This window comes from Thalassophryne amazonica, chromosome 18 (assembly GCF_902500255.1).
Source record: "Thalassophryne amazonica chromosome 18, fThaAma1.1, whole genome shotgun sequence".
Taxonomy (NCBI): domain Eukaryota; kingdom Metazoa; phylum Chordata; class Actinopteri; order Batrachoidiformes; family Batrachoididae; genus Thalassophryne; species Thalassophryne amazonica.
The window spans coordinates 65,998,325-66,010,636 of record NC_047120.1 but is presented as its reverse complement, the minus strand read 5'-3'; the positions used below and the strand labels follow the sequence as shown (position 1 = coordinate 66,010,636).

The 12,312-nt window shown below is 39.5% G+C and overlaps 1 protein-coding gene and 1 non-coding gene across 2 annotated transcripts; both read left to right on the top strand.

Annotated features, from left to right (window-relative positions):
* Positions 1 to 1,607: 1,607 nt before the first annotated feature.
* rsl1d1 (ribosomal L1 domain containing 1) lies at positions 1,608 to 11,895 on the top strand. Its single transcript, XM_034193178.1, has 9 exons — positions 1,608 to 1,691; positions 1,898 to 2,037; positions 6,452 to 6,590; positions 8,850 to 8,998; positions 9,429 to 9,530; positions 9,823 to 9,916; positions 10,328 to 10,459; positions 10,545 to 10,697; positions 11,719 to 11,895. Exons 1-9 carry the CDS (start codon positions 1,653 to 1,655, stop codon positions 11,857 to 11,859), a joined length of 1,089 nt encoding a protein of 362 aa, XP_034049069.1. The 5' UTR covers positions 1,608 to 1,652; the 3' UTR covers positions 11,860 to 11,895.
* Positions 9,606 to 9,737, top strand: LOC117531669. The gene has a single exon (XR_004566700.1). It is a non-coding gene; the product is annotated as a small nucleolar RNA SNORA55 (small nucleolar RNA).
* Positions 11,896 to 12,312: the final 417 nt, after the last annotated feature.

The window sequence follows — 12,312 nt, the reverse complement described above, 5'->3', positions numbered from 1 at the left end:
AGGGCATCTGGCGTAAAATTTGTGCCAATTCAACATGCAGATCCACCTTGGATTTGCTGTGGCGACCCCAAGTGCAAACAAGGGAGCAGCCGAAGGGACTTACTTACTTTCAAATGGTGATACAAGCACCAAATTTGGCATCAATACTCCTTAGCCATTACTCTTTTGAAAAAGCAACCTATCCACTTGATTATTCAATATTCAGCCAGGTAGGGGTCAATGAAGAATTACGCAGGGGTCAAAATTAAAAGATCCTCCAATTATGTTGAAAATGACACTACATTTGTCTGATGATAAAGATTCCCAAAAGGTATAGTTTGGACTATCTGTGACTGAATGTTACGAAGTTACGAGGTAAAAACAGCAAAAATGGTGACAGGTCAATTTCAGTTTGTACAAGGGTCAGAAGTTAAAGTTGCTCCAATTTTGGAAAAAAATAATGCAAATTATTGGTTGTGCTAATACGATAAATAAATGGAATAGTTTTTACCGCGTTGAATGTTTACTGTCTGAAGTAATGGTCAAACAATTTCAATATCCATTGGATTGTATGGCATCTAACGTGTTACCCTGTAACATAACTAAGTATGATACATGGTGCAAACTATTCCTTTTAAAACCCTATACACTGCGCACGTGTCATTTCGGAGTGTCAGCGGCAATTCAACGATTAGCACCTCGTTTCTGCTTAAAACTGAACTCCATCTATCTCAGCCAGATATCTGAAGCTTTTGTACAACAATCATTTCCACATAAATTCAGTATTATTTCATAATAAAAGGTGGGGGACCAATCACAGCAGCACGTCTGAGTTTGACTCTACACCCAAAGTGATCAAAGTGAATAATGTGATTATTAACCACCAGATGAGAATGTAAAACGTCTTAAATCATTCTAAAGTCAGTTTTATGCAGAAATGAGGCGATAATTGATGAATTGCTGCTGACGCTCTGAAATGATGCATGCGCAGTAAAGATGGGGGGACCATCCAGACAATGTCGACACCGGGCTGCGTGTCCTGTTTTTCGGTAATCAAAATATGGTCACCCTAGTTTTAAGAAGTATTTGTGGCAAATTTGGTGCTTATCTCACCATTTGAAAGATTGTTTCAGTTATCTGCTGCACTACTGCCGTGCGGTGTATACAGTACATGTCCATTTTGGGCTACTATATCAACTTTGCAGCCTCCATGAGGGGCCTCGCTCCAGTGTCAATATATAGGCCTTCTATTCTTATGAAAACATTTCATTGTTGTAGGTAATTTATGTGATAAATACCATTTAATCCTAAACCCTGCTAGGGTTGCACAGACTTTATTTTAGCTCTACTAATAATTTGCATCACTTTTTGCCAAAATTGGAGCTAATTTTTTAACCCGTCAAACAAATTTGATTTTGCAACAATTTTCAGTTTTTAACCTGTAACATCATACTTTTTGCTTAGCGTTAGTACAAACTACACACTTTTGAATGTTTATGGTGAGAAATAATGTATACCTTTCAACATCATTGGAGCATATTGTTTTTATTCCATTTCGAGCCCTGTTCGTGAACTCTGCCCGGTTAGGGAAATGAACATTTATTTTGAAATTTGTGATACGTTGAGCCGGAAATGCAGCATGCGTCTTCCTGTGAATGAGCACGTGAAGCAGAATGGCAGCCAAAAGAGAGATTGCAATTGATGGGTCACAAGTAAGAACTTTTTTCTTTTAATCGTTTGAATTGCGTTTTGTGTATCGCGGCTGCTTAAATGTTTTTAATAAATTGTGGCTTGACCAGTTACTGTGAATTGTTTAGTGTTAACTAGCGTGTTTACATGCTAGCTGTTTAGCGGCGAAGCTAATCGGCGGTGACAAACGATTAAAGGTAGCTTTTATATTTATTTTTTCTTTACCCAGGTGAAAAAAGCTGTTCAGGCTCTGCAGGCTTTTTTAAAGTCCAAATCCAGCAGTGAGTCTTTGCTGCTGAGCGATAATGAGCCGATCAGCCTGCTGTTCACTCTGTGGAAGATCCCCAAACAGCCGCAGTTCATCCGCATGTGAGTCCCACCGAAAATTAACACGCAGCACAATTATTATTTAGGCAGTGGATGGATATGCTTCAGTGACTGGAAGAGGACTTACTTTGGCTATTTGTCCGGAACACGCTGTGATAAGCCAGTTTCGAGTTTCTCGGTGCGCATGTGCGCAGAGCTCCTAATACTTCCGGTTCACAGGTCAATGCATATGAACAGACAGCCGACGCCGTTCACGCTGATAAGAAGACTGTTTTTGAAGCAACATAACTGCTTAAAGAACCGAAAGAAGTCACGGTCTGAACAGAAAATGTATGTAAACATTTCTAAAGTCTGTAGTTGGAACCACGTCGGCTCCGTTCTATGACGAGCCACTCCGTGTTTGGAAACAAAGCAGCAAAATGATCAGGCTGTGAGCACTTTACTGTGTGAGACCTGTTTTTTTTTTTGTTTTTGTTGTTGTTGTGAAAGTCTGTAGTTCTCACACTCCTCAGAACAACTAAACTGTTTAAACTGTTGCATATATTTATGTTTACCGTTGTTAATTATGTCATGGTTATTTTTCTATTTGTATGTATCAGCTTTTCACTTATGCACGCACTATACTAGGTTATCATAAAGGTAGCTTTTTTCTTATTTTCTTATCTAAAAAACAGACAAGAGAAATTAAAATGTTTTATTGTCAATACATTGAGAGTCACATTTGTAACATTGTCATTCAAATAAGAAGCTTCTTTCACCTTCAGACTAGAGGTCAAAAATTTTTACAATCCTGGTGTTTACTGTGGTTCCATTGCAAAAGTTGGAATTTTTTTTTGGGGGGGGGGGACTGACCACAAATGTAGGGTTAATGTAAGGGGGTTAAGAAAAGTCTAATGTTTTCACTCCCCCCCCAGAAATGATGTGAACTTTTGATGCGCCGTGTCAAACTGCACATCCCTCCTCCCAGCTTAGGCTTTGATCAACAAACTGCTGCTGATGTTGCAAAGACAAGAAAAATTGCAAATGCCAGGATTCACATTGAACGGGTTGGGAGGATGAAATGGGCCAGTTACTCTTGTTCCAGTCCTGGATGACACTGTGTTAGTCTGTGCAGCACTTTGCTGCCCCCACTTGTCTGAGAGTTTACACACTATACTAATTAACAAATGACAACGTATGTAACATAAAATATAGATCATGTTTTTTCATAAGAATAGTATAGGATGAGTAGTGTTATTTAAAAGACATTCAGCCTTGCAATTTTGAAATGGCCAGGTTTTACTACACAGGCATTGGCCAGTTTATAGTAATGGAACAGAAAATTTATTGGTGACTAAATGTGACTACAAGATACATTCATTAAAAATGGTCTTATCCCACAAAGTTTTGTCTTTCTGATATATTTCATACTTACTTGGCATACTGAATGTGACGGGTAGTAGTTTCCAGTCCAAGAGATATTTTGGGGCCCCTTTTCAATGCAACTCTTGAGTTAATGCTTTCTTATTAGCACCGTACACAGTCAGAAACGTTTAATTTTCAGAAGTTTTTAAAATTATTATTTATATGGTGATTGGGGGGAGAGATCTGCATGAAGATTGAGCAGATGAGACCTTGGTCATCCGAATACCGTCACTGTAATGTGTATTGTTCATATTATTGTAATATTATAGTTGTACATGAGCATCTATAATACAGTTCTCAATCATTTGGCTGGAAAGCAAAGCAAGTGCAGCAGCCACTGACAACCTTCAACGTCTTCTTTATGAGACACACCCAAACTTTGTGTGGAAGCTTGTGTATGTTCATAGAAGGGGTGCAGCCTGCTTTTAAAAAGCAGTAAACAGAATCGAGATGGATGGTAATACACTTCCTTCAACCACTGTGAATTGAAGTACGAGTTCTCTTTTCCTTCTCTGTAGTCTGTAGGGAGCCTGTCTGCAGGTCCCTCTCCTCTCCACTGATGAGATATGTCACAGGACATACACATGGTGGCCAGTGATGGATTCCTTTCTGCTCTCCTGAATAAAATAAAAGTATATACTATAATAAAGACATTATTTGACTTCATTCTTTCATTCATTGCATGTCAGACAAACTGTGGCCAAATGTACACAGTGTGAATAAAAATGGAAATAGGAATAATGGATAAAAATGTCATTTATAATCAAAATTAAAATATTGAGACAAATGAACATAAAGTTGATGCACTGCTGAGAACACTCATCACTGACTTTTTTTAAGCAGTTTTGCACCAGAGGGCAAACTTTAACTTAAACTTGACTTGAACTGGTTTAACAGTGCTGTCTGTTTAGAGTTAAACTTCTCTTAATCACTTTGAATTAACTTCAACTGGAGTGACGACTGTTCTGTCATGAACTTTATTTATGCTAATATTTTGATTTTTGTTTGCAAGTTGACAAGCTTCCTACCGGTGTGTACTTTTCTGGGTGACGTCAGCCACGACACCCACGTGCAGAAGGGGAAAAAAAAAATTATATATATATATTAGAAGTGCCAGCCTGTGATGAGATTCATCTATATAGCTCTTATAAATGCACTAACTTACCTGATCCTGGGAATGCGCAATGTTTATATGCATTGACCTTTGAACTTACCCAGCAGCCACTGCGTCGCTGAAAACTCGAAACTGGCTTATTAGTCGATCGCGATGACATCGTCACGTGACCCACTTTACTGCGTCACTGGGTTTTTAATATTTTTGTGATGTGATTTTTGTATTTAGTTACTTGCAACTCTAGCCGTAACCCCCCGCATCACTTTAATGCTCCCTGCACAGTGTGTTCCGGACAAATAGCCAAAGGAAGTCATCTTCCAGTCACGGAAGAATAACCAGTGTGAATTGTTTATAACTCCATTAAGTCATGTTCACCACATCCACAACACCACAGAACTACCTTGAGTCCTGGGTGGCTGGCAACCACCCAGGCAGACACAAGGTATGTCCCCAAATGGTTAGACGTGGGCATCCCCTTGATTGCCTCCACCCACTGGGGGTCCTCACCTCTCACACAGAATGTGTGTGCATGATGTTTAGAGGCACATGTAGCACTCTGTCTGCCACAAACTTGTCACACATGCCGTGTGGTTGCCAGCACTTGCCACTCAACTGGGGCGATAATCAGGTAGTCCCGGAAGTATATTTTTTGTGTCATATGCTCTTTCATTTAACCCCTTTATTGCCCACCTTCAAACGAGATGACGGGCCCCAATTGCAAAGTTTACATAAATGTGATGTTGTGTTATGGTGACTTGTTTTTAAGTGATAACTGTTCATTTTGATGCAGTGACAGTAAAAACAGCAGCCACTTTCCACTGTGAGAAAACTCCATTAATCATGAGTGCAGCCTGTTAAAAACAGTTTGCGAGATGCTCAGGTTTGTACACGCTTATAAGTGTTGTCATCATTATAACTGAAATATATCTGTGTAAGCAGACAGCCTGAAACACAGCGGAGCGGTCCGCATTCATAACAGCATTGGATGCAGCAGCGTTCGTTTCTTTCTGTTTCTCCTAAAATATACATCACACGGCAAGAACTGACGTTTTCTGGAAATGCACCTGCTGTGTGAGAGGTATAATTAGCAATAAAATACGTCGCCAACCAGTAATTATTACCACATTTGTGCAGATAGACTTTGATGTTGAGTCGCTAACCGTGACGTTAAATAATGCGCAACATGTTCTTGTACTTGTTTGAGGCTCTCTTCTTTTTTTTTTTTAATGATCTAAGGATAATTTTTGGGGTTATTTTTCAATTCTTTTTGCAAGAAGGAAGGCACAAGTACGTTTTAGTCTGTGTAAATTGCTTTCAGTATCAAACTTCTTGCATTGCAAGTTTGTCATTAGCACTTACATTTTTTGGGGGGGAGGAAAGCTTGACCTTTTGTTTTTCTAATTTGTTTTGGACATTATTGAGGGGTACCAAAATCTGAATCACAAGAACAAGGTCAGAATTTCAAAACGTTAAGTGAATCAGGCACCATTTTTAAATATTTCAAAAAGTAATTCACAGCACATAGAGACTCAATTTGCCTGTTTCATGCTTGCCTGTCAATAAAATGTACTTTGCTTGGTGAAAAACCATGGTGTTGATTAACATTTAAATGATTATTTTATCATTATTTTGTAGCTACCTTGTTGTTTTTTTCTTTACAGCAAAGCTGTGCGGCTTTGCTACATAGGCCGTCCACTCACAGAAAATGTTCAGTCAAAAAAATTTTAGTTGCTTGCAGCCATGAGATCATAAAGGACTGTACTTAAATATAAATTTCAACTTTGTAAACGGTGAAGGGTGAACTGTGTGATGGGGTTGTGTGGTTGCCAGATGCCACTTCAACAGCAGGCTGACCCCCTTGACAATAAAGTTGTTGGATATAAACTTGCTTTGCCAGAATAGAATTGATTGTTGTGGTGTTGTCTGTTTTGCCGGCAGCCCCCTGCCTCACAGCCAGCGACAGGCCACAGATGAAGTTTGTCTGTTCACCAGAGATGAGCCCAACATGACACCAGACCAAACGCAGAGGTTTTACAAGAAACTGCTGGAGGAACGGGGCGTCAAAAGCATCACTGAGGTACTAAAGGTGGTCCTCACAGCGTTCAGTTTTCTTTTTTAAAGAACTCTAGGGCAAGGGTGATGCTCTAATCACATAAATCAAATATTGCTGTGGCGGGACTTTGCCACAAACCAGAAAGCAGCGAGTCATATTTTAAGAGTGATGTGGGCTAACAGCCCCTCAGTGCCTGAAGTCAGGGGGCATTAGCTCCATATGATAGGCCCTTCTCACACATCAACGGGCCTTTGTGAAGTGGAATAAATTAATTTAAGATTTTTAATGTTTTGTAATAGACTAAGAGCTACAATTTCGGGTAATTTAACTTAAATATGGTGCATACACGTATTTCATGTTTTTGTGGTATTTTATGTTAACCCTCTGTGGTCTGAGGGCATTTTTTGGACAGTTCACTGCTGTTAACAGCTCTCCCTGCATCCCACAATCAAGTTTTATGTCTCTCTTTTTTCAGGACAACCTGTGCTTTCAGAATATATATGTTTTTGTTGTGTTTTATAAGTGTGATAAAGGTTTACAATCAAAAATATGCAAGGAAAAATAAAGCGAAAAATAATTTTCCACACACATTTATTCAAAACACGGCAAACTATAATAAACAACTGTTTTGACACTTTATCAAGGTAATTTGAGGTCTTGTGTGAAACACTGTACTACAACAACAAGGTTCAAACAATAAACACAAATGCACATTTTGAACAATATATACAAAATGGTCCATGTGTTTTGTTGTCCATTGATATGGTAAACAGTGCTTTATGCAGAGAACGCAGAGTTATCCAGTAACATTCACATGCAAACTAGTGGAGCAATCCTGATAGTTACACACTCAGGCTCTCTGTCTGCTCCTGCTTTCACTGATCGCTGTGCGTAATGGCGCAGGGCGCACTGAGTATGTACTAATAGTATGTACTCATTGGAGCACCCAGGGGTCTATTCAAACGTGCCAACTAGTAACATCACTCCTGAAAACGATCTTTGGCTTTTCACGTGAGGTAAATCTGTCCTACGATTGGATTTTGGAAAACCATGTGACAGTGAACCAATTCCGATTGCGCACGTCATCACACAGCTTCTATGAGGAGTACAAAGATGGCCGATGCTGGCTCGAAAGTCTGCAGAGTTAACTTTTCAGCAAAAACAAAAAGTTTCTATCTCATATCATTCAAAAGTTATTTATAATTTAGTAAAGCTTGGTCTTAGCCGTCGTATACGACGGCGTCGGCCCCAGAGATTTAAACACATCATAAATAACGTTTAAAAGTTTAAAAACACATTAATATTGGATGCACATAGCATCTCGGCTTCACAAATTTTATTTATTTTTTTTTACCGTTTAACGTTTTTGAGTGGGATTGCGTTTATTTATTTATTTTAGCAGTATAACCTCTTTTATAATTCTTAATAGAAGAAGAGCTGAACCTGGATTAATTTTCATTGTCAAACATGTTTTTTAAAGGTAAAACTTGGATGAAAAGCTTTCTGAATCATAGTTTTTCACACTTTCAGGTTTCGTAAACATGAAGCTGTGTGCTAAAGATGATCGTGCATAGCTGCTTTAATGAGTTTAGCGCTAAAGTCTGCTGTTCATCATGTGATCATTTGTAAAGAGTACAGTTTTTTAAACACTACCATGGAAAAATATTACCTTTTTGTTTTGTGAAAATGGGTAAAGGCCCCCCTGCTCCTACCCTGTCTCCCTCCCCTCTCCCCTTGTTTAGTTCAAAGCCTGAATCAGTGACTCTTTCTCTCTTCCTGGATCTTATTGGAAACATAAAGCCTTTAATCTGTAAAATAAACCGTTAATTTCTGAATGTAACAGCAGCTACGGACACAGGATGAGCTGTGGATTATTTAATGAAGGATTTGGGTGATGACAGAGTGTCTCAGCTGCAGCACACAGTGTGGAGTACTAAAGTCACTCAATAATAGTTTCTTTTTATGTGTGAAGGGGAACTTGGCAGCCAGTGATTCACTACATGCAGCACTGAGAAAAATAAAGCGTCATATCGTCCGCTATAAATGGCCGTTATCGATATCCGCAAAAATGCTGAATATCAGCCTGGCCGATAATTGGTTGACCCCTAGTATTGACACAAAACAATACTGTACCAGTGGATGGGAAAGACTGACTTCATTGGACTGGTTGGGTATGCGGCACACTGGACTGGGCACATGTTCAGTGAGTGAATGGCTTTATGTTAAACCCAGAATCTCTCTGAATTTGTTTATAAATGTTAATTATGACTCTGTTTCTGATAGATTATCCCGTACAAAGTCCTCAAGACGGAGTACAAGCCTTATGAGGCCAAGCGCCGCCTGTTGGGGAACTTTGACAAATTCCTATCTGACAGCCACATCAGGCGCCTGCTGCCCTCACACCTCGGAAAACATTTCTATGAAAGGAAAAAGTAAGATTGAATGCTGTTTATGTCTTTATTGCCAGTGGTAAAGTCTAATAGCAGTGATACAGTGTAAGTGGGTGTGATTTTTGCTCTGTTGGAACTTTTTTGTACAGGTGTTTTGATGTCTTTGTTTTGTCTGGAAACTAGTGAATCACTGAAGGTGCCACTTTATTTTAATGTATCTGATTTTATTAAACGAAAAAGCAGCAACTTGCATGGCTTCATCGTTGAAACTGGGTGTATAAGTCACTGATGTCATAAACACAATTATTGAAATGCCTGGAAAGAGAAAACTTAAATCCAAACCAGCTTTAAACATAATTTGTCTCTTTCTGGAGTTTCTGCTTTAGTTCTTGCACTAATCAGGCTTTGGAGACTTTGGGTTTTGTGCTGGGTTGTTGGTGTACTGGCTGTACCATGTTTCTGTCTGGACCAGAGAGCCGCAGTGTGTGAACCTGCAGAGCAAACATCTGGCCAGAGACATCGAGAGAATCCTCCAGGGCACCAGCTTGAAGGTCTCCAACAGAGGTTCCTGCTGGTGAGATTTATCCTCTTTTCCCTCATCTTTGTTTTATTCAGAGCCGCATGACTTAATCCTCTGTAGAAACTGTTTGCACCATAGTATGCAACCCTGTACATTCTGGGAAGTGTTTTGTACGGGCAAAGCTGGTGCTACAGAAATTCATGGTCTATCCAGATGGACCTCCTCTTCTGTGGAGCCTGTCTCTACAACCTTGAAACACAATAAAGTCACATCCAATGTGAATACAATGAAAACCATTTGCAGTTCTTTGACATATTAAAGCCGGCTTGGTGTGTCTGTGTTGTAGCATGGCTCGTGTCGGCCACTCCGGCATGACTGCGGACGAGGTGACGGACAACGTTGTGGAAGCCGTCAAAATGGTGGTAGCCAAACTAGTGATGGTGAGTCGAACAGCACAGAGACCTGAACTTTCTTCAGGTTGGTTAAAAGGAACAGTGAATATAGCATCAATGTGGGTGAACTCCGCACCCTGTGACATTTTATAGTCGTAATTTCTATTAAAAAAAAAAAAAATCATATGATGTGGATTTTCATGAAAAAACTTGTCCAGAACAAATTGAACCAAAGCACTTTTATTTATATGGTACAAGCTAATGTTTATTTGTGTCAACATTAATGGCTGTTGGTGTGCGTTCTTATTATAACTGTGTTTACAGTGTTGTTCGTGTCATGGAGCATTCACACTGGTGTACCACTCATACCAGTACGATTTTGGTTTTTTGGTTTTTTCTGTGTGAAACACAGAAGGCTTCCTGTTTACGTAACTGCAGCGTTTAAATGCCATTTTGCAGAAAGGACCGGCGATCAAGCTCATCCATCTAAAGAGTGTAACGTCAGCGGCTCTGCCCATCTACACCTCAGACCTGAGTCACCTCACCCTGCTGGAGGAGGCACAGAAAGCAGCACAGATGGCCCGGAAAGAGGCAAGTTCATTTTCTAATCAGATTCTCCTCTGAGTCACTTTGACCGGAATAATCTTAAAATTCAGCTCACATTTGTGGATGGCAGAAAGAGGGAGGCCAAAAAGCAGCAAAGAAGAAGAAGGTAGAGATGGTAAAACAAATGGACTCCACTCCTGAGGGCCAGAAGGTTCAGGAAGAGGTGGAGGACATCCCACAGCTTGTTCCCATAGAGACGCCGAGGAAAAAGCCTAAACTGGAGGTATGTGCTGCCCGTGTTTTACGTTCAGATTCACAGAATGTGTCTGTACCCTGTATGACATGGAGTTTAGTCAAAAAAAAATTGAACATGTCAGTGTTCTCAAATTCTAAGAAACATCACAGAACTTGAAAATGAAGTCAAACATTTGATCAGCTTCTTTTTTCTACCTTTGATTTTGTACTGAAGAGACAGAAGTGAGGAACATTTTGTCAGCTTTGTAAACATGATAGAAACTCAGCTGCAGTCTGATTGTACCGTTGCATCCCAACTTTAATTAGGAAAGAGTCCAGTTTCTGTTTTCCTTTTAATATGATTTTTTAACCCCCAGAACCCAGAGAATATCTTCTTGATTTTTACCATACATTTGGGGAAAAAGTCCCCTTTTAAGATATTTTCTTTTGGTATAATGCCCCATGTGTTGCCTACCAAAATCTTCAGAACAATCTCATCTTACAGATTGTGATGCATATGTTTGTGTGAAGATTTGGTCTATTAAAAGAAATGTGAAGAAAAGTTGAACGGGATGCAGGAGAGCATCATTAAGGTTCTGAGGGTTAACAAGAATCCAAGAATATTAACCCCTTAAGCCCTTAGAGCCTATTTCACCAAACTCGCACACCCATACAAATGCAATGCAAAAGTTTGGATTAGCTAAAAGACAGGTCGTAGGGGATGTTGTGGATGAAAAGAATTGAAAGTAAATAATACTTGGTAGGGGTAAATTAGGTTTTTTGTCCCAAAAAATGAATTCCAATTTGTCTTTATTTGCTTGGTGTTTCAGCTGTGGTTAGTTGATATGTGATTGAAGTGGATGCGTTTGTAAAGGAGACTTTGCTTGACGTTTTGATGTATAATAAGTGTATGTTGGTGTCAGCATTGGTTAGTTATGAGTGTTCAAATGTTCCAAAACAGGGCAAGTCCCCAAATTTGGGGACTCCAGGGTTTAAGAGGTAAAAAAAAAAAAAAAGTAGCTCAAAGAACTTATTTTTGTTTCTCCCGCTCTCCTCCTTTTTTGTTGAAGGTGGTCAAAAGGAAGCAGCGGGAAAAAGCCCCAAAATCCATCACCATGAAGAAAAGAACAAAAGCTTCGAACAAACTGACCAAAAAAGCTGGAAAGAAGGACATTAGTAAAGTCAAGCAAAAAGTGTCCAAATTAAGATGAGCGACACTTGTACTTGGCACACGTGATATGGACTTTTTTTTTTTTTTTTTTTTTAAATATGAATTTAGAACATGAATTAGCCCCACATAGTTCAGAGGATGCTCATTTTGTTTAGTCTTAATAAAGCAGAATATAAAGTTGTTGGACTTGGCTCGAGTACAAAAAACCCCACACGCTACTTGGCTCATTATTCGTTGTTCATTATTTGGTGTGACCAGGGCTTTAGGCCCAGCTGTAAGTGGATACCAGTGTTTCCTCGGGAAGTAACCAGAATTGGACTGGATTCCCATCCAGGGCGAGTCGTAGACTCATCAGCTTCATGCTGCAGATTTCAGACAAGCATCTGCACTAATGTACATACTTGTACATGCGTCCATACTTATACAGTCTTGGTGAAATAATGGCAAATTTAAATTTCCTGTACAAAAAAAAATCATGTTGCCGAGTTTCAGA